The sequence below is a fragment of the Dermochelys coriacea genome, chromosome 5 (assembly GCF_009764565.3).
Source record: "Dermochelys coriacea isolate rDerCor1 chromosome 5, rDerCor1.pri.v4, whole genome shotgun sequence".
Classification (NCBI taxonomy): domain Eukaryota; kingdom Metazoa; phylum Chordata; order Testudines; family Dermochelyidae; genus Dermochelys; species Dermochelys coriacea.
The window spans coordinates 86,466,845-86,494,274 of NC_050072.1; the positions used below are offsets into that span (position 1 = coordinate 86,466,845).

At 40.7% G+C, this 27,430-nt stretch overlaps 1 protein-coding gene across 2 annotated transcripts in view; it reads left to right on the forward strand.

Moving 5' to 3' along the window:
• The window catches only part of SHC3 (SHC adaptor protein 3), a 98,656-nt gene that overhangs the window by 39,510 nt on the left and 31,716 nt on the right, over positions 1 to 27,430 (forward strand). For both annotated transcript variants that reach the window (XM_038403718.2, XM_043514752.1), the window contains 3 exons: positions 2,113 to 2,183; positions 23,201 to 23,264; positions 25,298 to 25,417. In XM_038403718.2, coding sequence (XP_038259646.1) covers positions 2,113 to 2,183; positions 23,201 to 23,264; positions 25,298 to 25,417 — 255 coding nt within the window. The remainder of the gene's footprint in view (positions 1 to 2,112; positions 2,184 to 23,200; positions 23,265 to 25,297; positions 25,418 to 27,430) is intronic.

Below are 27,430 nucleotides of genomic sequence, written 5' to 3' on the forward strand. Positions count from 1 at the left end.
AAATAAGAAACAGGCAGAAGTATCTTCCGTAAATGTAAACAAACTTGTTTGTCTTAGCGATTGGCTGAACAAGAAGTAGGACTGAGTGGACTTGTAGGTTCTAAAGTTTTACATTGTTTTGGTTTTGAGTGCAGTTATGTAACAAAAAAAAATCTACAGTTGTAAGTTACACTTCCATGATAGAGATTGCACTACAGTACTAGTATGAGGTGAATTGAAAAATACTATTTCTTTTGTTTTTATCATTTTTACAATGCTAATATTTGTAATAAAAAATAATAGTGAGCACTATACACTTTGTATTCTGTGTTGTAATAGAAATCAATCTATTTGAAAATGTAGAAAAACATCCAAAAATACCAATTGAAATTTATTAAATATTCTATTGTTTAACAGTGCGATTAATCATGATTGGGTTTTTTTATTGCAATTAATGTTTTTGAGTTAATGGTGTGAATTCACTGCAATTAATTGACAGCCCTACAACATAATCCTTTAATCAGACATTCATAATTTCAGTACAAAATTCTTGATTAGACTTTGGGGCACCCATCTATCCATTATTCCAAAGAACGCGGGCCTAATTCTCTACTTTGTTACACCGGTTTAACACCAGCATACTTCAATTGACTTTACTGGAGTTACACTGGTGTAAAAACAGTGTACTAGAGCAAAGGAGCAGGCCTGTTTTCTATAGATGTCCCTCTTTAACTATGTATTTTGTGTGGCCTGATTTTTTTTCAAAAAATCCGGTGGATAATTATGCACTTAATGTCCATGTGCTGAGCAGGTGTTTGTTCATGCAAATAACTAATTATAGAAGTGGATTCTCCAGTCTGCTAAGGCCACTCTACTGCTTGTGCAAAGTAGCTTTAAACTGGCCAGAGATTTGCAGTGTATAATTCCCCCTGGGTAGGGGAAATTTATAGCCACCTCCCACCTCTGCTCCCTTTGCATTTCTAGCGTAAGAGAGAGGAGGCGGCGTATTGGGGTGGGGCAAGGTGGAGTTGTGGTAGAACTGAGTTCTGTCATGCTCAGTCTTCCTCTGGTGGGATACAGGTTGGATCTAATGGAGAATCAGATCATCTATGTCTAACTGGTCACTTCCACATGGAAATACCTGATGTGGGTTTATAATAATTTGGAGAGTTTTTCATGTACAATTATATGCTTTGCTTTCAATCGGAACCATAATACTTTTTTGCATTTGTCTGAAAGTGATTAGCTTGGCATGACCATTTTCCTATAACAGTTTTGAATTCCACCCGTTTTATTTTTTCAGTTAGATTTTTTTTTTAAACATGACAGCAAGGCAGATTGTATTCAAACAGCCATGTGCTAGAATCTGCTTGAGTAAGATATTTCTAATTTTGTAGGATTATCTTTAGAACAATAGATAGACGGCTGTCCATATATCTTTTCAGGGGTTTTCTGAGCTGAATTTACAATCAGCTGATTAAAGGATTACATGTTGCTTTTCACATCATCTGGTTTATAAAAAACCCCATATCTGTGACCATAAAATAGTTAGGAGTTTGGGAAAAGCCAGATAATGTGTACATCCACTTATTGCAATTGCATGTGCAGATCATATTTTTGCACATGCAAATACTCAATTGTCTTTCTCACTGACCATTTACTCTTTCAGATATCTGATTTGGGGTATAGTTACGTGAAGTTGTATGCCTGACTTTTTGATAATCTGGCCCATAATATATGGATTTGTTTATAACAAATTGATGATAAACATGACAATATCTTGGCATAATTTTCAATTTAACCCCTTTTTATATTGATTTTTTATTTGTATTTCTTTGAATATCTTCAAGCCTAGTAAAGAATATGAATGTGAATGAACTACTAAACAGTACATTATGTACTGTGTATTATGATGAGATTAGGCATAAAAAGATATGTTGACTAAATTGTAAATGAAATGCAGTATTTATAGAACAGCCCTGTGATCCAAAGAACCTAGTTATGAAAAGCTAGCTTACAAATGATAAATCAGATGTAAAACAAAGATTGCACAGTAACTTTTATTGATTGTTTCTTCTCCTAGAGCTCAGCAATGTATAATACATACTTTATAACTTTTCTTTCTTCCTGCAGTACTTGGGATGTATAGAGGTCTTACGCTCAATGAGATCTCTTGACTTCAATACAAGAACACAGATTACAAGGTAAGACTTTTTGCAAATAAATTCACATAGTTAACTCTTGTATTATCTCCAAACAGTCAAGCATATAACTGGAGAAGAGCAAATATGTAAACGAATGTTTAGACTCTTTGGTCCCATTCTTATATTTTGCATTTAAAGGTGGCCATCTTACATTAGTGTAGCTCCAAAGGGACTTAGAGTCTTTTTCTGCCTGTTCTTCTGCCCTTTCAGGCCCCAATTCAGCAAAGCATTTAAGCATGTGCTTATGTACATTACCGTTAAACAATTCACTTATTCACTGAATAAGGACAGACTGCTGAATTGGGGCCTCAAGGCTTGAAATTCTAAAAAGCCTTAAAGAATTTTCTCTGTGTGTGTGTATAATTTTTTTAATTGTTCCTTGTGAAAGTACAGAAAAGAAGGGTTAATATTTTTAAAAATTAAAAATCTATAGTACAGAAAATATAAATAGAAAGAAATCAGTAGAATGGTAATAGAAACAAATAAAAGCCTATTATTCTTTCCAGAAAATCCATAATAAATAGTACGCGTGCGCGCGCGCGTGCACACACACACACACATATATAAATATATATATATATACACACTGGGTTGACATTAGAATTTCTAAGCATAGCATTTTTTTTAAATTCATCACTAAAAGATGATACTGCTTTTAAAACATTATCCATGAATAATTCTATTTATAAAGAGGTTCTTTAGGGAGAAATACAGCAAATGTTTGTTTTTATACATTCTAGTTTTTGGGCCTGATCCCATTCATTTTGAATCAGGCCCCCCCAGTGTAGCAAGATGCGGGTGTCTTCTAGCATTTGGATAGTACAGCTTCCAAAAACCATAGCCAAATCAGATGTCTCAGATCCATGGCAGTAAACCATTCTGTTTGTTTGAAAAGGAAAAATATAAAATGGGATTAGTGGAGAAGACTGTTGCCTTTTGAATTCAGGGAGATGGGTTGTGAGTGGTGATTCTGGAAAACACCTCCCAGTTTCTAGTGGCCTATCTCAATCAAAGAAGTCATGATACATCTGTTATGAAACTAATACCTCTTGTCCTTGGATGTTCTTGTAGACTCCATGGACCAGATTCAGAGCTCTTGCACATGGGTGTAATTTCACTGACTTACGAGAGTTGCACTTGCACGCACCAACTTCGAGTTTGACCCCAGGAGTAAGACTACACTGCAGTTGGAAGCTCACTAAAAGTAGCATTATGGCTGTTGCGACTCGAGCTCTCAAGCCTACCCAACCCCCTGGGTCTGAGCTCAGGTGGCTAGCCAGAGTCTTCGCCAGAGCCACAACTTTGGCACTGCTATTTTTAGCATGCTGGCTTGAGCTGAACTAGCATGATTCCATCTACCTGGACTGGGAGGCTTGCTCCCAGTCCAGCTGCAGTGTAGGCATACCTTCTGAGTCCTTTAACTGGGTGCTCAGATACTATGAGGATGGATGGAATAGAGATAGATAGATGACAGAACATTATATTTTCCTGTCAAACATTCTAGGCCTTAGAAGACATTTGAGAATATTTCTTATAAGCTGTCTCCATGGTCTCTGTCTGTATTTCTACAGTATTCACAATAATGGCCTTTTTAAGTGACTTCATGCCGGACAGAATTTTAGTGCTGACACAGGTGGCACATTTGTACTTACCACTTGGAAAGCTAAGTGATACTGGCTTATAAAACAATTTGTAATAATTACTTGCTTTGTCGTTTTATATCTGAATATGAGCCACTTGTTGTTTGGTATACACTTTCCTTGGCTTAGCATTGCTTTTTTTCCTCCAGTAACTAATTTAAAGACCCACTCTGTCAGTAAAACTCAACCACATTTGTCAATCAGAAAGCAGTATAATCTGCAGTCATTTTTACATGCAAAATGTCACTGCTCCAGTGTTCTCTGAGTGCATGGTTATTTTTGGCTTTAACTGTGAAACATACATTTGGAAAGTGATGTTTTTCTGATGAAGTTGTAGCATAGCTGATCACATACTGGGCACTTCCTTGACTCATATTCTTTTGACCACATCTAAAATGTAAGAGAAGTTGCAGGAGGAAAACCTTATGTTGCTTGGGATTTCTTTTCTTTTTTTCTTTTCTTTTTTTTTTTAAATGATAGGTGAGGTTTTTCGTAGGAGTGGGTGGGTGAGATTCTGTGGCCTGCGCTGTGCAGGAGGTCAGACTAGATGATCAGAATGGTCCCTTCTGACCTTAGTATCTATGAATCTATGCCATATAGACTCACTCCTCTGGATTAGACCTTATGAATGAATCCAAGTCCACTGATGTCAGTGGGAGCTTTGGATGAGCTTTGAATCAGAGGCTAGAACCTGAATCTGCATTTCACTAACATTAGAAATAATCACGGACATTAGAAATGCCTATGGCTTGGGTTACGGTTAAAGCAACCACCACAAGCAGTCTCTGCCTTACTTTGTAATTTCACATGCAAGCTTATGTTTGATTAAGAAGTTACATGTTTCCCCAAACTCACTTTTGAGCTTTAACCTTCATGGTAAAATGTCACACATGCACCAACTGATTCCTGCTGACCTCACTTACAAATAACAAACAGAAGTCTCTAAATCATATTTATTCTAGGATTGTAGTAATTCTATAGTTTATTCATAATCCGTGCCAAATGCTCTGTATCATTGTCCTTGATTCTTGTATAAATGTTGGCAGACCCAGTAGCGCAGCAGGTATACAAGTGAGGCATTATCATTGCTTGCTTGTTAGCTGATTTCTCTGCAGCTCTTTAACCAATGAGAATCATTTTAAAATTTGAAAATCCTTGTGTAGTGGATCATCGGCAGCAGGGATTGAAGCTGGGACCTGTGGTGTCTTTACTGCCTGAGCTAAAGAGCCCAGGTTCCATAAATTGCTCTATGACTAGCCACTGAAAGAGGACAGAGTCAGACTGTGTAAGCGTGGCTGCACCACTCCTCTTGGCTGGAGAAACTACCCTGAGCTTCAAATGTCTAAGCAGTTCAAATCCATGTGTGGACCTCTAGTTATAATGCAACCTTCCTGGCTCGCAGTAAACATGGATTGCTCTTGCTTTAGTTGATGCCATTTTGCTGTGAGGTGTCCTTGCAACTCCTATAGACTTGAAAGAAGAAATGGCTCCACCTTTGGCCTGATATAACTTCTGACATCAGTAATGTTTAGTAAGCACTCTGGAGGCCAGTTTGCGAATATGAGCCCAGAGTCTACCAGGATTCTGGAAACCTCTATTTCCAGGTGGCCATGCTGAAGGCTTGGTGTGCATGGACAGTAGCATAGTCACTCCCTTTCTAACATTACATCAACAGTTGTTCCCACAACAGTATCATATCTGTCATTGCACACTCCTCTTCTCTGTGGGGCAGATTTTCAAAAGATTTCAGCTCTTACAATTGGGGCCAGATTTCTGAAGAGCTCAGCTCCCATTTAGGCATCACTGTAAATGGCCACACATTCAAAAGAGATGAGCTTGTTTGAAAAATCTGACCCCGTAATTCCTTCCCCCTGACTTTTGCCAAGATCAATAATGAGTAAGGAGAGAAGAGATTCCCGAGGACCTGATCACAAGATTAAGGGGCCAAGGAGTAGCTTTATCTGAGTCACGATAACCAAGAGCTCAAAACATTTAAATTAAATATGTAACTCAGTTATTGCACATTTAAAATAACACAATGGGGTGGAATGGGAGGGAGATAAAGTTCCTGGACAAGCCATCAGGTTAAAAGATTGTGTAAATGTCATATTTGATGTATATTGTTCAGGTGTATAGAATTTATCTTTGGGCCAGATTGTTTGTGACTCGTTCTATTGGCAAACTTTTGCTCACCTGAATAGTCCTATTGAAGTCTATGGCTTGTTTGAATAAGTGCTCATTGTGATGGTTGTAAAGACTCCACAGTCTTGCTTGTAATCGAAGGAAAACAAAGTTGTAATTTACTGGGAGGTTCTGTTGATCTCAAGAGCAAAAATTTCTAAAGCAGCTTTTAAAATTGTGCCCACAATGTAGCACATCTAAGTTTTTGCATATGCAAAATTATATAGATTTGTGCATACCCTGCTACATTGATGCATGCTTGCAGAGAGGAAGAAAGAGCTTTTTTAGCCAAATCGCAGAACTGAGAGTCAGACTCCTGGGTTCTATAGGTTCTGGCTTCTTGTGTCTCCTGGGACACACCACTTAATCTGTTTTGACCTCACAGGGTTGTGAGACTAAATAAATGTTTGTAAAGTGCATTGAAATCTTTGGATGGAAAGGACTGTAGAAGTGCAAACAATTAATACTGGCTGAGATTTTTCAAAGCTGCCTGATGGATTTAGATGCCCAAGTCCCATTGGAAATTAAGGGGACTTAGGTGTCCAAACCCCCTAGAAAGTATTGAAAATCATCCCACCTATTATTTAATCAGGTATTTAGATACCCAAATCCAAGTGTATGCTTGGGCAAAACACACACATGAAAAACTGGCAACTTTTGAAGGCCCAGAATAAATATGCTTTGCTTAGGGGTCTTCCTTCTCTTAAGGTCACTCATGAAAAATATAAGCTATTTTCACTGTTTCACTTGGCGCTTTGTGTGTCTAACACTTAACTTGAATTGTTTATCATTCTTAAAAATTAAAATGTTAAATATTTTAATAGTTAATATACTTTCTACTTAAGTGAAATCAATGAACAGATGCTTCCATTTACCATGCTGTTAGTAGAAGGGTATCAACAGTTTCAGTGTTGCCCAGAAAAACGTGGTGGTATATTATTCTGTGGCTATGGCTTATGGAGAAATGAAAAGGTAAGTATAAATTTTATGAGACTTTTCCTTGATCGTTGTGAAATTTGAAGTTGCCAGAGGCTTTTACTACAGAACAAATGTGAGAATTAGAGTGCTGTTGTATTGTCACTTGTGTACCTTCTCTTTTGTAATCTCCATGTGAATCTTTGAATTTTTAAATGGAAGTGCAAGCAAAAGTGTCAGTAGGTATAGATAATGGTAAAATAAAAGCCAACTGAATCCACAAATTGTATAATTAACTATGCATTGGCAATTCTTGGCACACACCTGAAGTAATGCTAACTTGCTTGGGCAAAGGGAAGAACAGAAGCGTTTCATCCTCAACGTAGAGGAGGAGCCAGACAACTGACCTAACTGCAGCGGGCAACTGGTCTTAAATTCACCATGACTCCTTCCAGCATCACCACTGAAAGGGACCACCTTTAAAGTTTTTTGTTTTTGGTTTTTTTTTTGGCCAGCCCATTTGTATCCTCAAACTTTTTATTAAAAAAATATTCAGGTAAAATATTATTGCAACACTCGCAATGTTTACAGTTCATCTAATACACAAGTGTCTACATCTGTGTGCTTACTGTTACATTATAATGAGCTTTAGCTACCATGTTGCATGCATGGACCGAATTATAATTATGTTGCATGTACAGTTTGTCATACTACAGGTATCTGAATTACAAGCCTGCATGTTCTGTATTGTTGTTAGCTAATTGAGTGTAATTACTTTAGTGCATGCAGCATCTGAAAGCCATCTCACCATACTGACTGAAACATTATGTTGCATGTTCCGTTAATAAGTAGATCACCGCAGTGGAATAATTTATATTAGTGATAGGCCTGAATACAATCCAGATCCTAGTCCCCCATGAGCTTTGTGGGGATAAGGTATTCAAACCCTGCTCACAGTCCAGATCTTGTGGTTGGATCCTACCTTCATAAGGGGCTGAACCAAAACCATAAATACACACTTTTCCATCCATTCCCCGTGCCCCGACTTTTGGAGAGGAGGTATTCAAAATCCAAATCCAAGGTACAGAACTAGGTTCAGGCCCACCACTAAATTATATTGATGACGTTTCAATTCATATGGTATTTCTTTACATATTTTGTATTCTTTACAGAAACTTATTGCCAGCAAAGATCACCCAGAAGGAAGGAAGACATTGGGAGGGAAAAATGGCTCCACTATAGCTTATGAAGAAATTTTAGGTAACATGTATTTATTTCAAACAATAAGTCTTATGTAGTCACTGAATTCCCCCCACCTCTCAGCTACTTGGAAAATATTACTTTTACTTGGAAAGCATCAGTGTTCTATAGTTTACCTATGGTTAATGGACCATGGATTTTGCCATCTGGATGGTACTGCAGGGGTGTGTAATACATAGACTAGATTGTAAGTAACCCCAGCACACCTGTGCATGGACAGAGGGATGACCAAGAAGCTGTGCAAAGAGAGAAAAGCTACACAGGCTGAGCTCTGGAGCACAGGGACTGCTTACTATTACTCCCCTCTTCAGGGCAGGGAGGAGACAGGGCTGTGCTCATAACTGTAACAGCAAGCTGTGGAAGGAGAGCATCTGCCCCATTTTTATGCAAGGAGGAGCTTTGGTTCTCCTCTTGGGGCAGTGGAGCTCCAGACAGACTGCCCTCTCCTCAGGTCTGTGACTCAAAAGTCACTGTCTAGCCCATGCTTTACATTCTCTGAGAACCTTCAATGGATGGCAGATAAGTAGTAATTTATTGTTAATGAGTTTCATACCAGGAAATGTACCCAGTAGGTGAATAACTGCTACTCATATGCACCAGAATTATGAATAATACCTGGATAACTAATTTATAATACCTGACACTCATGCTTAACAGAATAAGAAATACTGATGGGGAATAATTTACATCTGCCCATTTAGCTCACATAGAGTAGCATCTTAGAGACTAACAAATTTATTTGAGCATAAGCTACAGCTCATGAAAGCTTATGCTCAAATAAATTTGTTAGTCTCTAAGGTGCCACAAGTACTCCTTTTCTTTTTGCGAATACAGACTAACACGGCTGCTACTCTGAAACCTGTCATAGAGTAGCATGCAAATGTGTTGGAACAAACAGGCTTTTTAATGTGCTTTACATTGTAAGCATCTTTAATTTTAATTTATTATTATTAATGGAAACATTTTCAGTAGTGTTGGATTAATTTGATCTATGGTAGTTCAACAATAATGAACAAAAGTGGACAATAATAACTTATTAAGCCTGGGCAACCTTCCCTGTCTCCTTTTGCTAGCCTCTGTGAGTAAGAAAGAGCTACAGAGAGGACTGGGTTGGGGGAGAGTTGAAGACAAAATTGCCAGCTTCACGTCTTTGGCAACTCTCCTGTGGATGTAGCTGCACCCTGCATTATCAGACAAGAGGTTGATGAACCTGAGCAGTTCTGTTGGCTTTTCTTAGCCGAGATAAATAAATTCAATTACTGTCTTTGTACTGAAGTATAAAATGCAAAATGTGTCCTGTCTGAGATATTATGAAGGGGTGTGTGTGTGTGTGTGTGTGTGTGTGTGTGTGTAAAGTTTGGCGTTTGTGGCAACTCTGGATTTAGCCAGAGAGAAGCAAAATAAGTGAGACTTCTCAGGGCTATAGTTTGAAAGTGAAACATTTTACTGGAGCAAAAAGAGAAAATCTGGGAGCTCATTTCAGTAGTTAGTGTGAAGCAGAGGGGTTTTATTCCTGCTTTTAAAGGCAAATCTCAGTGCAAAGTTAACTGTGGAGTCATTACTTGACAATTAGGAGACTGTCAAATTTTTAACAGCAGGTGGGCCATGGGACTGCAAACTCACGGGGAGTGCAAACTCACCGAAGTGCAGGGAAGCTGAGTGACTTTTTTAGACCATGCATAATTAGTCTGTGGAACTCATTGCCACAGGATGTTGTTGAGGCCAAGAACTTATCAGGCAGTAAAGAAGGGATTGGACACTTATATGAATAATAAGGCTAACCAGTTTTATAATCATTAATCCAAAACCAAGAGATTTTGGAAGAGTTGTAAAAGCTCATGCTTCAGGATTTAAGATAATCTCTAGCAATTAGTGGGAGAGTCACTTGGGGCAAAGATTATCCTGAATCTGCCTAGCAAGGGCTCTGAAGTGACAGGTGTTGTCTGCTTTTAGAGACAGGGGACTAGACTAGAAGAACTTTAGGTCTGATCTAATATGACCATTCCTATGTTCCTTTGGCTACTGTGAGCCGATGGCTGAGCTAGGAATAGTTTGTCTTCTGTGTCTCAGTCCATTGTCCTGCCCACTGGTCTACGCTTCCAGAGGCCATGCTGGAATAGAGAATGATGGCCTGCAAAGGAGGTTAGAGAATTATGGCTTCTTAACTAAACTGATCTAGGTCTAGATCTTAGGTTCTTCCTTTAGTTCAGGAGTGGCCAACCTGTGACTGAAGAGCCACATGTAGCTCTTCAGAAGTTAATATGGGCTCCTCGTATAGGTACCAACTCCAGGGCTGGAGCTACAGGCGCCAACTTTCCAGTGTGCCGGGGGGGTGCTCACTGCTCAACCCCTGGCTCTGCCACAGGCCCTGCCCACACTCCACCCCTTCCCACCCCCTCCCTGAGCCTGCCGTACCCTTGCTCCTCCCCTTCCCCCCCAGCCTCCTGCATGCCACGAAACAGCTGATTGGGAGGTGCTGGGAGTGGGGGTGGGGGCTGCTGACATATTACTGTGGCACTTTAGCAAGATACATTGGTAAATTCTGGTTCCTTCTCAGGCTCAGGTTGGCTACCCCGATTTAGTTTGTTGGCATCACTGAACTTATCTTCCAAAAAGAGAATCCCTATTGACATGTGCATGCAAATACAGGGTTTTGCGCACACACTATTTATGTACACTAAAAGGTGGTTTTTAGAAGCTTGTTTTGAAAATATACCCCTTCTAATGGCAGAGCTTTTAGAGTCTGTGTGATGCTTAAACATAAAGGGGTTTTCAGAAATGTGCGCACACAGTTGTCTAATTGGCATGTACAGTTGCAATAGCTGTGCACAGAATCTGATATATATATGCTCCTAAGATGCCAGTTAGGTGCAAAACTGACCCTGTGTGTATGCAATTTTGTGGTTATAAATACAAATTAGGTGTATAATTGCATGCACAATTCTGAAAATCAGAACAGTCAGACTTTTTAACTAGTTTTTTAGAAGTAGGTTTTAACAATATGTAATTCTCTATGCTGCTGGTGTATAACAGTAGGATGTTCTAGAGCTCATATTAGCCTAAAGACTTCGGTTTCATAAATCTGCATTTTATTCACATTTTGTGTGGAATTTAGTAAATATGTGACTAGATTCTCACAAAGGCTTGATATGAGTGAAAGGTACTGGTTGTGCCTGGTGTATTGTTTGATAAATATGCGTCTATGGAAGTTCGAAAATAAGTGAACACCACTAAACCAAATCAATGGGTGGTAAAAAATCTTTGGCAGTGAAGGGATTAAAAAAGCATCCATGAATTGTTGACGCAGGGTGCTCTGAAATAGCCTAAGGCTTGAGTGCACTGACTTTTGTCATTGATTTAGAAAACACTTTTCAAATGAATATAGAAAACTGAATGCAAGAGTATTGTGCCAATGCACTTGAATTACTATTGTGTAGTTCAACATACATCTAACCATATGTTATGTTCTGTAGCTAATCATTGCCAAAGATGTGTTTCTCATTAGAGTTGATTACACAGTCCTGATTGTGTATAGTTTATAAAATGTGTTAAGGATAGAATGGCTAGCTTGTTTTTGTTTTTCCCCCTTACAGATCTATCACACATAGAGAGAATCCCACATTGCAAGAAACAAACTGAGAAGCTGAAGGGAAGAAAGAGGAATGGTTTTATATCTTCCTGTATAAGTTTACCACCATTTGTCTGCCATATACATCACCGCCAACTTATTCTATAAATCCTCCCCTCTGCTCCATGCTTTTTGTGATCTGGAACAAGTAGGCTAGTTCACATTCCTCTTCTGTGAGTTCACTGTAACCATTTCACATCATTAGGTTTTTTCACCCCTTGTACAAGCAGCTCTGCTCCAGGATTACTCATTGCACCATTATATCACAAAACCTGTCCACTATTCTTTCATCATTCTCTTCCATACTCTCAGTTCTATGTTCATTAGCTACTTTTTCATCCTCACCTCTATCAGACCCTACCCATTTGCCTCTCTGCCTTTAAAGCACCACTAACTATCATATGTGAGCACCAGCCCTTAAGGCTTCTTAATCCTCCCTTAACCACTTCAAACACTACAAATGTACTGTGCTTGTTTTGTAAATGAACAAATATTCTGATTATTAAATATATTTCTGAAAGGTTACTTTTGGCCTCTGTGTGATTTATTCAGAATTAAGGTGTTAATATTTTAATATAGGCCATTTTTCTCCTCGGCAGGTGGTAGCTATATAACTTGTTAGTTAAAAAGATTGGCAAAGATAGTATTCAGAAATAAATAGGAGCAGACTGCACAATTTGTCCAGAAACGTGCAGTTCTTTTTCTAAGTAAATTCATTAAATGTTTGTTGCATACAGTAGTTTCTCTTTGTTTCCTTTTTTAGTCTGTGGAGCCCCAGGTGTGGGATTCAGGCTGGCAAAGATACAGATGGAAGTGTGGGGTAACATGGATAGACAAGAGGAAAAACAGCAAGTTTTATGGCTGTAGCATGCAAGTCTTTTGTGTGCAAATTGGTCCGGGTTCCTAGTCTCAAAATCGACCAGCCAGGTTTTTTTAGATTCAATTGAAAAGTCAGTGCAACTTTTCCATGTCTGTCTTTTTCCACAAAACAATAGCTTCAGTACTCTCTTTTCATAAAAAGTAATAAATTACATGAATTAAATTTTTAAAAATCCAAAACAAGCAAGGGTACATTCATGTGATTGTGAAAACAATGTTTATTAAAGAAACAGATTTCAGCTTCCTTAGGGCTAGAAGTGCTCACAAAGTATGATGGTTAAAGTTATGAAAAACAAACGGGACTATGGCCTTTTATATGGAACATGAAGCCAATGTGAAAGGCATGCTTTTCTTTTTCACAATAATGTCAGATCATCATGGAGCACTGTAGGTAAGACTGGAGAAATTCAGTATTGCATATAGACAACATTTCACTCGATACACTTGCCATCTAAAATCTATACTGAAAGCATGCAGTGTGTGTTGTGCTGAGAAAATGATTTCAGATGTGACCATCTGCAAAGCAGAAAATATTTAGGGCCAGATTTGGAACTCAGTATGTGGTCCTTACTGTAAGTCTGCACAGAAACAAATTTTACAAGATATCAAGATAGTGCGGCACTATGTGGTACATACCTGAGATCAGTGCCTGGTTACCATAAGGGCATGGGGTGCAGAAGGATTTAAACATATTATTGAAAACCACTTTTCCACATCAAGCAAGAAATTACATTTATGTCAAATTTTTCAAAGTCTGTGCAATTGATTAGTCCTGCAAATGTGCCATAAACCTCTATTTTCCTGTTCAAATGAGTGTTTGTATGCACAAGTCAGATAAGTGCATGCTCAAACTAGCAGCTGTATGCACAGTTAATCTGGTTTGATGTGTGCCTATACAGGGAATGGTGGGTGAAAAATTGGAGAGGATGATTAATATGAGAATCAAAAGGTGAGTAATGAACTGGTTAAAGGGGAAACTACGATGAGCCATGCTGAAAAGAGCACTGTCAGGGTGGAAGGAGGTTATTGGTGGAATTCCTCAGGGACTGGTCTTGGGACCAATCTTATTTAATATTTTAATTAATATTGCCCTTGGTGCAAAAAGTGGAAGTGTGCTAATAAAATTTGTGGATGACACAAAGTTGGGAGGTATTGCCAATATGGAGGAGGACCGGAATATCATACAAGGAATTTTGGCGTAATAAAAATGAGATGGAATTTAATAGTGCAAGATCATAAATTTAGGGACTAACAAGAATTTTTGCTGTAAACTAGGGACTTATCAGTTGGAAGTGACAGAAGAGAAGACCTGGGTGTATTGGTTGATCATAGTATGATCATGAGCCCCCAATGTGATGTAGCAGTGAAAAATGTCTAATACAATCATGCATCAGGTGAGATGTTTCCAGTAGCTAGGAAGTTTTATTACCATTGCCCAAGGCACCAGTGAGATCTCATTCAGATTCATAGATACTAAGGTCCGAAGGGACCATTCTGATCATCTAGTCTGACCTCCTGCACAATGCAGGCCACAGAATCTCACCCACCCACTCCTACGAAAAACCTCACCTATGTCTGAGCTATTGAAGTCCTCAAATCGTGATTTAAAGACTTCAAGGAGCAGAGAATCCTCCCTCAAGTGACCCATGCTACAGAGGAAGGCGAAAAACCACCAGGGCCTCTTCCAATCTGCCCTGGAGGAAAATTCCTTCCCGACCCCAAATATGGTGATCAGCTAAACCCTGAGCATATGGGCAAGATTCACCAGCCAGATACTACAGAAAATTCTTTCCTGGGTAACTCAGATCCCACCCATCTAATATCCCATATCAGGGTATTAGGCCTATTTACCATGAATATTTAAAGATCAATTAATTACCAAAATCACATTATCCCATCATACCATCTCCTCCATAAACTTATCGAGTAGAATCTTAAAGCCAGATAGATCTTTTGCTCCCACTGCTTCCCTTGGAAGGCTATTCCAAAACTTCACTCCTCTGATGGTTAGAAACCTTCATCTAATTTCAAGTCTAAACTTCCTGGTGGCCAGTTTATACACATTTGTTCTTGTGTCCACATTGGTACTGAGCTTAAATAATTCCTCTCCCTCTCCAGTATTTATCCCTCTGATATATTTATAGAGAGCAATCATATCTCCCCTCAACCTTCTTTTAGTTAGGCTAAACAAGCCAAGCTCCTTGAGTCTCCTTTCATAAGACAAGTTTTCCATTCCTCGGATCATCCTAGTAGCCCTTCTCTGTACCTGCTCCAGTTTGAATTCATCCTTTTTAAACATGGGAGACCAGAACTGCACACAGTATTCCAGGTGAGGTCTCACTAGTGCCTTGTATAACTGTACTAAAACCTCCTTATCCCTTCTGGAAATTCCAAAACTGCATTAGCTTTTTTCACAGCCATATCACATTAGCAGCTCATAGTCATCGTATGATCAACCAATACTCCAAGGTCCTTCTCCTCTTCTGTTACTTCTAATTGATGCATCCCCAGCTTATAACTAAAATTCTTGTTATTAATCCCTAAATACATAACCTTACACTTCCCACTATTAAATTTCATCCTATTACTATTACTCCAGTTTTACAAGGTCATCCAGATCCTCCTGCATGATATCCTGATCCTTCTCTGAATTGGCAATACCTCCCAGCTTTGTATCGTCTGCAAACTTTATTAGCACACTCCCACTTTTTGTGCCGAGGTCAGTAATAAAAAGATTAAATAAGATTGGTCCCAGAACTGATCCCTGAGGAACTCCACTAGTAACCTCCCTCCAGCCTGACAGTTCACCTTTCAGTAGGACCTGTTGTAGTCTCCCCTTTAACCAATTCCTTATCCACCTTTCGATATTCATATTGATCCCCATCTTTTCCAATTTAACTAATCCCCATGTGGCACAGTATCAAACGCCTTACTGAAATCTAGGTAATTTAGATCCACTGTGTTTCCTTTGTCTAAAAATTCTGTTACTTTCTCAAAGAAGGAGATCAGGTTGGTTTGGCACGATCTACCTTTTGTAAAACCATGTTGTATTTTGTCCCATTTACCATTGACTTCAATGTCCTTAACTATTTTCTCCTTAAAATTTTTTTCCAAGACCTTGCATACTACAGCTGTCAAACTAACAGGCCTGTAGTTACCAGGATCACTATTTTTTCCTTTCTTAAAAATAGAAACTATATTAGCAATTCTCCAACCATTCGGTATAACTCCTGAGTTTACAGATTCATTAAAAATTCTTGCTAAGGGGCTTGCAATTTCAGGTGCCAATTCCTTTAATATTCTTGGATGAAGATTATCTGGACCCCCCCCGATTTAGTCCCATTAAACTGGTTGAGTTTCACTTCTACCTCAGATATAATAATATCTACCTCCATATCCTCATTCCCATTTGTCATGCTACCATTATCCCTAAGATCCTCTTTAGCCTTATTAAAGACTGAAGCAAAGTATTTGTTTAGATATTGGGCCATGCCTAGATTATCCTTGATCTCCACTCCATCCTCAGTGTTTAGCAGCCCCACTTCTTCTTTCTTAGTTTTCTTCTTATTTATATGGCTATAGAAACTTTTACTATTGGTTTTAATTCCCTTTGCAAGGTCCAACTCTACGTGACTTTTAGCCTGTCTCACTTTATCCCTACATGTTCTGACCTCAATAAGGTAGCTTTCCTTGCTGATCCCTCCCATCTTCCACTCCCTGTATGTTTTCTGCTTCTTCTTAATCACCTCTCTAAGATGCTTGCTCATCCAGCTTCGTCTACAACTCCTGCCTATGAATTTTTTCCCCTTTCTTAGGATACAGGCTTCCGATAGCTTCTGCAGCTTTGATTTAAAGTAATCCCAGGCCTCCTCTACCTTTAGATCCATAAGTGTGAAATGTGATGTAGCTGTGAAAAAAGTCTAATACAATCATGCATCAGGTGAGATGTTTCCAATAGCTAGGAAGTATTATTACCATTGCACAAGGCACCAGTGAGACCTCATCCAGATGAGGAATACTGTGTGCAATTCTGGTCTCCCATGTTTAAGAAAGACTAATTCAAACTAGAACAGATGCAGAGAAGGGCTACTAGGATGATCAGAGGAATGAATAACCTTTCTTATGAGAGGAGACCTAAGGAGTTTGTTTAGCGTAACAAAATGAAGGCTGAGCGGAGATATAATTGCTCTATAAATATATCAGAGGGACAAACACCAGGGAGGGAGAGGAGTTATTTAAGTTAATGGCCAATACTGGCACAAAAATAAATGGCTATAAACTGGCCATCAGTGAGTTTAGGCTTCAAATTAGATGAAAGTTTCTAACCATCAGAGGAGTGAAATTCTGGAATATCTTCCCAAGGGAAGAAGAGGGGGCAAAAAACCTAATTTGTTTCAAGACTGAGCTTGATAAGTTTATGGAGTGGATGCTATAATGAGGTTGCAATGGCATATGGCCCATCTGTGACTGCTGTTAGCAAATATCTCCAAAGGCTAGAAATGAGACACTAGATGAGAAGGGCTCTGAGTTACTACAGACAATTATTTCCCAGGTGTCTGGCTGGTGGTTCTCACTCACACACTCTGAGTCTAACTGATTTGCCATATTTGGGGTCAGGAAGGAATTTTTCTCCAGGTCAGACTGGCAGATACCTTGGGGCACAGTCGCTTAATTTCTAATCTGCTGGGGGGTGCTCCCCCCAGCTCCAGCCAGGCCCTGCCCTCACTCCACCGCTTTCTCCAATGCCCCACCCTTGCCCTGCTTCTTACCGCACTGCCCCACCTCTTCCTCGCCTCCTAGACCCAAAGTGGGGATGAATTAGTGGGGGAAGCAAAAGTGGATGGGAATCTGGGAGGCAGTGACCATGAGTTGGTTGAGTTCAGGATCCTGACGCAGGGAAGAAAGGTAAGCAGCAGGATACGGACCCTGGACTTCAGGAAAGCAGACTTTGACTCCCTCAGGGAACAGATGGCCAGGATCCCCTGGGGGACTAACATGAAAGGGAAGGGAGTCCAGGAGAGCTGGCTGTATTTCAAGGAATCCCTGTTGAGGTTACAGGGACAAACCATCCCGATGAGTCGAAAGAATAGTAAATATGGCAGGCGACCAGCTTGGCTTAATGGTGAAATCCTAGCGGATCTTAAACATAAAAAAGAAGCTTACAAGAAGTGGAAGCTTGGACATATGACCAGGGAAGAGTATAAAAATATTGCTCGGGCATGTAGGAAAGATATCAGGAGGGCCAAATCGCACCTGGAGCTGCAGCTAGCAAGAGATGTCAAGAGTAACAAGAAGGGTTTCTTCAGGTATGTTGGCAACAAGAAGAAAGCCAAGGAAAGTGTGGGCCCCTTACTGAATGAGGGAGGCAAGCTAGTGACAGAGGATGTGGAAAAAGCTAATGTACTCAATGCTTTTTTTGCCTCTGTTTTCACTAACAAGGTCAGCTCCCAGACTGCTGTGCTGGGCAACACAAAATGGGGAAGAGATGGCCAGCCCTCTGTAGAGATAGAGGTGGTTAGGGACTATTTAGAAAAGCTGGACGTGCACAAGTCCATGGGGCCGGACGAATTGCATCCGAGAGTGCTGAAGGAATTGGCGGCTGTGATTGCAGAGCCCTTAGCCATTATCTTTGAAAACTCGTGGCGAACGGGGGAAGTCCCGGATGACTGGAAAAAGGCTAATGTAGTGCCCATCTTTAAAAAAGGGAAGAAGGAGGATCCTGGGAACTACAGGCCGGTCAGCCTCACCTCAGTCCCTGGAAAAATCATGGAGCAGGTCCTCAAAGAATCAATCCTGAAGCACTTAGAGGAGAGGAAAGTGATCAGGAACAGTCAGCATGGATTCACCAAGGGAAGGTCATGCCTGACTAATCTAATCGCCTTTTATGATGAGATTACTGGTTCTGTGGATGAAGGGAAAGCAGTGGATGTATTGTTTCTTGACTTTAGCAAAGCTTTTGACACGGTCTCCCACAGCATTCTTGTCAGCAAGTTAAGGAAGTATGGGCTGGTGAATGCACTATAAGGTGGGTAGAAAGCTGGCTAGATTGTCGGGCTCAACGGGTAGTGATCAATGGCTCCATGTCTAGTTGGCAGCCGGTGTCAAGTGGAGTGCCCCAGGGGTCGGTCCTGGGGCCCGTTTTGTTCAATATCTTCATAAATGATCTGGAGGATGGTGTGGATTGCACTCTCAGCAAATTTGCGGATGATACTAAACTGGGAGGAGTGGTAGATACGCTGGAGGGGAGGGATAGGATACAGAAGGACCTAGACAAATTGGAGGATTGGGCCAAAAGAAATCTAATGAGGTTCAATAAGGATAAATGCAGGGTCCTGCACTTAGGATGGAAGAATCCAATGCACCGCTACAGACTAGGGACCGAATGGCTCGGCAGCAGTTCTGCGGAAAAGGACCTAGGGGTGACAGTGGACGAGAAGCTGGATATGAGTCAGCAGTGTGCCCTTGTTGCCAAGAAGGCCAATGGCATTTTGGGATGTATAAGTAGGGGCATAGCGAGCAGATCGAGGGACGTGATCGTTCCCCTCTATTCGACACTGGTGAGGCCTCATCTGGAGTACTGTGTCCAGTTTTGGGCCCCACACTACAGGAAGGATGTGGATAAATTGGAAAGAGTACAACGAAGGGCAACGAAAATGATTAGGGGTCTAGAGCACATGACTTATGAGGAGAGGCTGAGGGAGCTGGGATTGTTTAGTCTGCAGAAGAGAAGAATGAGGGGGGATTTGATAGCTGCTTTCAACTACCTGAAAGGGGGTTTCAAAGAGGATGGCTCTAGACTGTTCTCAATGGTAGCAGATGACAGAACGAGGAGTAATGGTCTCAAGTTGCAATGGGGGAGGTTTAGATTGGATATTAGGAAAAACTTTTTCACTAAGAGGGTGGTGAAACACTGGAATGCGTTACCTAGGGAGGTGGTAGAATCTCCTTCCTTAGAGGTTTTTAAGGTCAGGCTTGACAAAGCCCTAGCTGGGATGATTTAACTGGGACTTGGTCCTGCTTTGAGCAGGGGGTTGGACTAGATGACCTTCTGGGGTCCCTTCCAACCCTGATATTCTATGATTCTATGATTCTATGACCAGCCAGCTGTTTTCTTTCCATCTGTTTATCTAATCAAGGATCTATATGAGCACCTTAGTACGTGAGCGCCTTCATGCCTACTGACTGAATAAATGCTACACCTTTTTTGCAGCAGCTCTAAGGATCGCTGGTGAGCAGCTGACCTCAGACTTCTCTGGGCTATCCTGTCTTGTACAGGCAAAATTGCTTGGAGAACTTCTTCTCCAGCTCCACTATATTCACCAGCATGCTTCAAAGATAAGCTAGTATGACGTTCAAAGCTCCTAATATCACCACTGTTAACTTTAGAGCTGAGGTTGCTCTCGTGTATTTACTGAAAAACAAGGAACTTGCTAGTTAAAGCAATACTACTGTCCAGACTAGTTTCAACATGTCTTATCAGCTCAATATCATAACACCCAAATGCACTCTCGTCCTCCTGAGATCCACAGCACACACTCTTTCATTTCACACACTCAGACACACAACCTGAACTCCAAGCTCAGCAAGGTTAAGGTGTTTTATGACAAAATGTACCTGCAGTTGGAAGTCTGCAATGTGTTATTACTGCCTAAGCTGATATGCATTCTGATTCCCCAGCTGTCCTCCATCCCCCTTTCCAGATCCACTTCCCAGCTAAAGTGTACAGTGCTTCGATTGGCTGGCTGTTCCAACAGGAGGCTGGTGATACAACCAGCCAATCCTTCAAGCTAGGTTTCTTCCTCTCATTCCAGTATATTCGCTTCCCCAACCTCAGACCTGATAAGGGTAGCCAGCAGGAGTCCCAATCTGATGGATTGACTGAGTTCCCTCAGTGTAGAGCCTCTCTCTTGACATTCAGTCGCCTGTCGGCAGAGAGGCCAGGCAACCAAAGAAGTACCTACCCCAGCTCAGCATCCGAGATGGAGATGTCTTCAATGCAAAGATGCAAGCTGCTCTTGTCAGGAAAATTTACCTGCAAACTCCCCCTGCCGCTCCTTGCCTTCTGTTGCTGATAGTTGCTGGGAGATTGTAGGAGCAGGCAGGGAGAGGTGCAGGAAAATTTACCTGATAAGTGCAGGTTGTATCTCTGCAGTCATAGTGGATGAGTAGCTGAAGAACTGCCCAGACAGCTCTGAAGCACACTGGGAAGGGATAGGGAGTAAGTCTGGGGAGCCAGCCATGGGCTGGGGAGAAGGACTCACAGCTGCTGCCCAGTTCTTCTCACTGTTTTTGCAGGACCCAGGGCTTGCTGGGAGCCTGTCTGAGGAGCCAGGGGTGCTCATGGCTGGGCAGCATGGCTAAGGAGGCAGCACTGGATCATAGACATATGTGTTGGTTTTTCCTAGGGTTAATGAAAACAGTTCTTATGAGCAAGGGGAATATTTTTTTTTCTGTCTGACATTAAATATTCAAAGCTAGCCTCTGTTTGAGGTGCAGAGATGACATCTAGGAGTGGGATGTTTTGTTGTACTGTGCTTGTGAGACATGTCAGGTCTGATTTGCCAGCTGGCCTGATTGTTAACTGCTGTATCTGGGAGAGTTAGTAACAATTTTATGGAAAACACATTTCAGAAAATTCATTGGGCTTCTGAACTGGGGTAGATTTGGAGATTAAATTCAATCACTGGACAGAGAAATGGAGGGATTTAGTCTTGCTTTAAGGGCCTGAACCAAAATCTGTTGAAGTTAATGGGAGTCTTTCCATTGACTTCAGGTGCCTTGGTTTGGGCCTTAGGTCAGAAGTGCCACACAATCTTAACCAGGGGCATGTGCAAGAGGGGCAAGCAGAGGCACGACTCCCAAGTCAACAAAACCAAGGCACAGAACTCCTCCATGGCAGGGAGAGTGAGCTCCTCCTGCCCCAGGCCGCGTGGGAGATCTGGCTCCCTGGGGCCACGGGGGTGGAGGGGGAGAGCCAGCTCCTCCAGCCATCAGGGGAGAGCGAGCGCCACAGGCCCCAGGGCTCCGGGGAGTGGAGGGGAGCCAGAACCTCAGGCCACGGGGGGCACAGAAAGTGCCCCTCCAAAAGTAGCCAAATTTTTATTTCTGTGCACGCCACAATCTTAACTATGGAGTCACTACTGATTCCTCCATAATAAATCAATAACTTCATTTGTTAGGCCATTGTCCGTGTGTGCACTTGCACATACGTGTGCACCCCTCCCATATGCACACTGATCACGTACATTCACATATACTATGGGTTGAAACAGTAACACGGATACTGTGTCAGATTAGAATTAAAGTAATATTTTGGTTTTTAATGATGCTTTGGTTGGCTTTGAGATTTTGGTCATTTCTGGCTGTGTGGGCTTTTGAGTTTGTGGTGGGTTCCCTCCAATTTTGTTATTTTTAAAAATATTTGGTTGTATAAAAGTCATTTGTCCACTTGGAAGTATACACATACTATTCTGTTCAAGGCTAGATCCATTACAGAATTGATATTAACATGACTAAGAAGGACTGTGCATGCACATTTACAGATTTTCAAGAATTAACGATTTGATTGTTGCATTCGACCTATTGTTTAAAACCAAAAGGGCTTAAAGACATTCACCTATAGCTGCATGTTCAGCAAAATTTCATTTTGAAATACAATCATATTCTTCATTCAAATTCCTCCTGAGTGTATGTTTCTTTCACTTAGCCTGTCAGCATTAATTTACCAATGACACAAGTGTGATTAGAAAACAAAAACATAATGTTTGTGATATAAAGATATTTGTAGTGGTGAGGTAAGGCCACAAGTTATGTGGGTCATAATGAACAAATACCAGTAAAATCCGTACACCACAACACACTGTCATATATTTTCTTTACAACATACATTTCAGATTGCAGAAATATTGTAGAGAGTTTTGATACTATGTGAAACCAGGCTGGCTTGGCTCTGCACAAGCCTCAGAGGGGAGGAAAATAATCATCTCTATGTTCTAAATTTAGAAAAAAAAAACCAAAATAAATACAAATGTTAAAAATGGTCTCAAATGGTGTTTAATAATTAAGAGCAGCATTGTTTTAGACCTGATATCTCACTAGGATAAAAAAAAAGAGAATTGTGCAGCACATACCAGCTCTCCAATGGTGTAAAGAACCAATCTTTATCCTTAATGGTTCTCAAGTTATTGCACCTTGAACCAAAACTGAGCGTTGTACCTCAGAGCAGAGTAGTCTAAATTTGGAGAAAATTCCACATTTGGGCAGGAAGGTAGAAGGGGAATGTTTTTGGCTGGTTGTATTTTTTAAAAAAATGGAGTCTGTTTTAAAGCTGATCAGAGATGATATCTTTACTGGTGAGAAAAGAACTAATTGACTCACTAGTTATCGGGTCTTCACTTGTGACTGAATGCCATAAAGAACTAAGTTGTCAAATATTCCCGTTCAGTGCAATTTGAACATATAATGAAGAAACCAAAACATCCATTTGCTCTAAAACTTATTTTCTGTCTCCACAGGGAAGCAATCAGCCGTGTTTGTGAAGCAGTACCTGGAGCCAAAGCAGCCTTCAAAAAAAGAAAGGTATTTTTCTTTCTTTCTTGTCAGAGACCCATATTTCCTTAGTTCAGCATAGTGGAAACCAGACACAGTGGGCAGGTATGTTTAAGCCAGCCTGAGAACTGCAGGTGCAGAATCTTCCAAAGTCTTGTCTGTGTGCAGCCACTGTTGATTGCACCTTCCAGTCAGCATTGCTCATAGGAGTTAAAAGTAACGGAGTGTAAAGATACTCCTTCCTCCCCTGCCTGTGATATCCATATCATGGCGAGTAGCATAGCTGGGTAGGGAAGTGGCTGGGGAGTGGGTGAAGTCTGGCTCTGCCCCCACACTACTGGCCACACAGTAAAGCGGGAAGTACACTGTGCTAGGTTTCCAGCTACACAAACTGTTGCCTTCCTGGAGCAAGGAGAGAACCAGCCAGCCACCATATTGTGACTCTGAGTGCCAGTACGATCCCGGCTCTACCTGTGGAGCAGCACAACTATGAACTGCCCCGACTCAGGGCTTGTGGTAAAGCCACAGTTTAGCTCTTAGGAAGTCTAGTTTGCAGTGACATGAGTTTGTATCTAAAATGGATAGCTGTTGTACTATCAACAGAAATAGAATGTATGAGGGAGGTTCAGAACAAGAACCCACACACCGTCTTTGCTGAATGTAGCTTTTTCTTATAGCTGAGAGCCATGTAATATATATTTAGCTCTCATGGTCACAAGGGGGTACTGTATTTAACTCCCAGTGAGACATATGCAGACACTCACACAACAAATACCACAGTGACTGTGGAATCTGCTTCAGAACAGATTTGTTTTTTCAAAGAATTTCATCCATATTCAGCCTTTTTAATGGGGGCTTCTAATCAGAAAGTAAAAGAAAGGCAAATGTCTTTTTTCTTGAAAAACAAAATGCCACAAAATAACACTAGGAAAATGGATGAAAGGAAATTTCTAGTACCCAAAGAGCCATCTTGCTGACTCAGTGTGTCTAAGAGCAGTGTCTCTTGTTTAAATATTAGAATCCGAATGCTCAGGTACATCAGTCATGAAAAATTGTATAGAGATTTGGTTGTAGAAAGCAAAATATATCAATGAGTGTAAATTGTCCCACAGTAATTGAGAATTTAGGGTAGGTTGTCCATTTAGAAAACACAATCCATGAGGAAAGTATTTGTTACTTTACTGACTGTGCTTCTCATCGGCACTCCAGCTCATCCTTCCTGGTATTACCAAAGTCCGGTGATGTGTCCTATTTAGATGTCCCTCCACCACCCGATGGCGTCCAACACCATTAGTTGCCACCTCAGCCGAGCGTAGCGTTGACTGATTCTGCATTTTCTCAGCACTCGCTCGTACTACTTTTAAAATAAACCAACCCTTTGGAAAGGGAAATGGTGCTGGTAAATCTTAACAATAGCAACAAAAAACACATGAATTTTTGCAGGTCTGTGCTCCACCCTGGCTTCATGGTGACTCTAATATTTTCCCCCACTGACTATTGTACAGTAATAATGCTTTGTAACCTATGGTTTGTTGCTATATTCCACACTTTAGCTTTAACCATTTTGTTAATTGTGTTATGAGGAATGACCTACCAAGAAAAGTGGCTGCCCAAATGAAGTGATCACTAGTGTAGAGCAAAAGTTGTCATTCTTGAATAGCAGCCCTTAAGATGTCAGCTGAGCCTGCATGAAGTGTGTCATGTACCCCTTGTACAGGGGAGATTGGAGGGCTGCTATTAGCAAGTCAGGCTCCTGTACTGGATATAGACTGGCTACAGAGCTCCCTTCTCAGAGGTACACCAGATATGAACCTTCCATAAAGATCCTTTAATGAACTGCCAGGAGTGGCTGAGGTTAGCTTAAATGGGATTTGTTACACACAGTGTCCCCATGTGGCTGAACAGTATAATACAGCGGCAAAGAGTCCTGTGGCACCTTATAGACTAACAGATGTATTGGAGCATAAGCTTTCGTGGGTGAATACCCACTTCGTCAGATGCATGCATGTGTAAGAGTGAGTTGTCATTGCAAATCAACTAAAATGTATTATTTTACTTCACAGCCATCAGGCAAAGTTCTCTCTAGCATCTTGGGAAAGAGCAATCTTCAGTTTGCAGGAATGAACATAACTCTGAATATATCCACCACCAGCTTAAATCTAATGACTCCTGATTCAAAACAGGTTTGTGTATAAAAATCCCTAATAAATCCATGGATGAAGAGCATACCATGTAATGTTTGCTACTTGATAAAATGCTCCTGGGCTTAAAGTATTATTTCTTTATCAAATAAAAAAGGAATGAAAATATAAAGTGCACAAGATTAATTAGTATGTTTACACATTTAACACAGATTGGTGAAAATAATGTTCTCACAGTAATTCTGTCATTACCTCTTAAAAGGTTCACTTTACAATGTGAAATGGCCTTTTCTGGCAGAAAAAGGTCCAGTTTCAAACTTTGGCTGTGTTTGGGTGGAGGTATTTTGGTTCTGACCCATCTACAGAGATGAATGCCTATTCCCAGTGGTTTTTCTTTCTTTTTCTATATATTGTTTAGAGGGCATTCTATTCATAAGGTGATGTTAAAAATCCTGCTCTGGGGGTTTTGCACTTCAGTGAAATGTCTGCCTTTCAGAAGAAGGAAGCCTGTGTCAACCAACCACTTTATTCTTCTTCTTTGCGCTGAAGGTATATACTGACTTTGGGGAATCTCTGCAATGGGTTGTGAATGATGTATCAGATGAGAAAAAATCTTGCTCGCTATTTATATAGAGAAAACTGATAGTGTTGCATAATCACTGCTGTGTTGTTTGCTGTGAGCTATGTGTCTAGATACAGCGAGGGGAAAAAACTTGCTGTGCCACAAGATAAAAAATAAACTAGAAACACACACACCTGAAAGGTTTCTTACTTATTTGTCTTTTCCCCACCATCTTCTATATAAGATGCTGTAGTCTTCTACAGTACTAGCTCAAGCACGGTAATAGAAGCACTATGGGATGTTGTAGTGTTTTGGACCATTATTAAAGAATCTGATGGTACTTTTTATAAGGGCATTTGTCCCCAGCTTTCACTACTGGCACAGGGAGCCTTCCCTTAGTATGACCCATCTGCAAAACATATAAAAAACTGAAGGCATTTTAAAAATAAGAAGTCATTTTTAAATAAAGGGCCAGCCTCAGCTCTGTGTAAAGCAGCAGAGATTTGGGGATGTCAATGGAGCTATGCTTATTCACATCAGCCCCAAACGTTCTGGTTTCTCTCCACAATATAGTCTCGTTAACTAGAACTAGAAGAGATGGCTGATATCATATGTATCTATATTCACTACATTGGCTATGATGATGGAGGACTGCGAAATGAAGGGGTCTTTGACAAACCAGCACTCTGGTGGAGGTCTCCTTCATTTCTGGTTTATATTAGGAGTGTTGGATTACCCCAGAGAGCATTTCTGGAATGGATAAAAATGTGGTCTGCTTTCTGTGGCATACCTTTCAGAATACTGAAAGCAAGGCTGGCCAAATGGTTTTGTGATTAGTTCTTTATGGTGCTATCCAAGAAAGACAGGCTTGATTCTTGTTCCTAGTCTCTTGTTCCTGGATCAGCTTTGGACTGGAAACAATGGAAAAACAGCATTCTTAATTTGGAGTAGGAAGGTAAGGACCAATTGAGTTGCTCCATTGAGTTGACCATGTTAGTTAAGAGTGACATTGAGACATGGAGTGAATTACTGTTCAGTCCTCCTGGTACAAAAGCTACCATGATGCAGGTCTTTGAGTGGTAGTGGGAAAGAAACCCTCATTTGGGGATAAAGAGGAATGCAGTCCTCCTCTGAGAATAAAAAAAATTAAAGATCTATTTAAAGGTTACAGTTGGGTGAGCAGCAGGGGCTGAAAGTATTATGAAGGCAGCATGCGTGCCATGGAGGAAACACTTCATTTTATTCTCTAGTGACCCTTTCTAACTCAGTGAAGGAACTCCAAGAGACACTCATGTTCAGCCTTTTTCTCAAGAGGGCAGGTACAGGTCTTTCAGGTGCAGGGGAAAAAGGGGAAAGGAAAATGAGTCGGCTCAGGGAATGCTTCTCTCTATGATTCCAACTCTCTTTCCACTGCTCTGACAGTTAGACTTTCTAGCTCAATGGAGTTATCTGGTGTCCACAATGTTCAAATCCACAGGAGATTATGGAAGTCC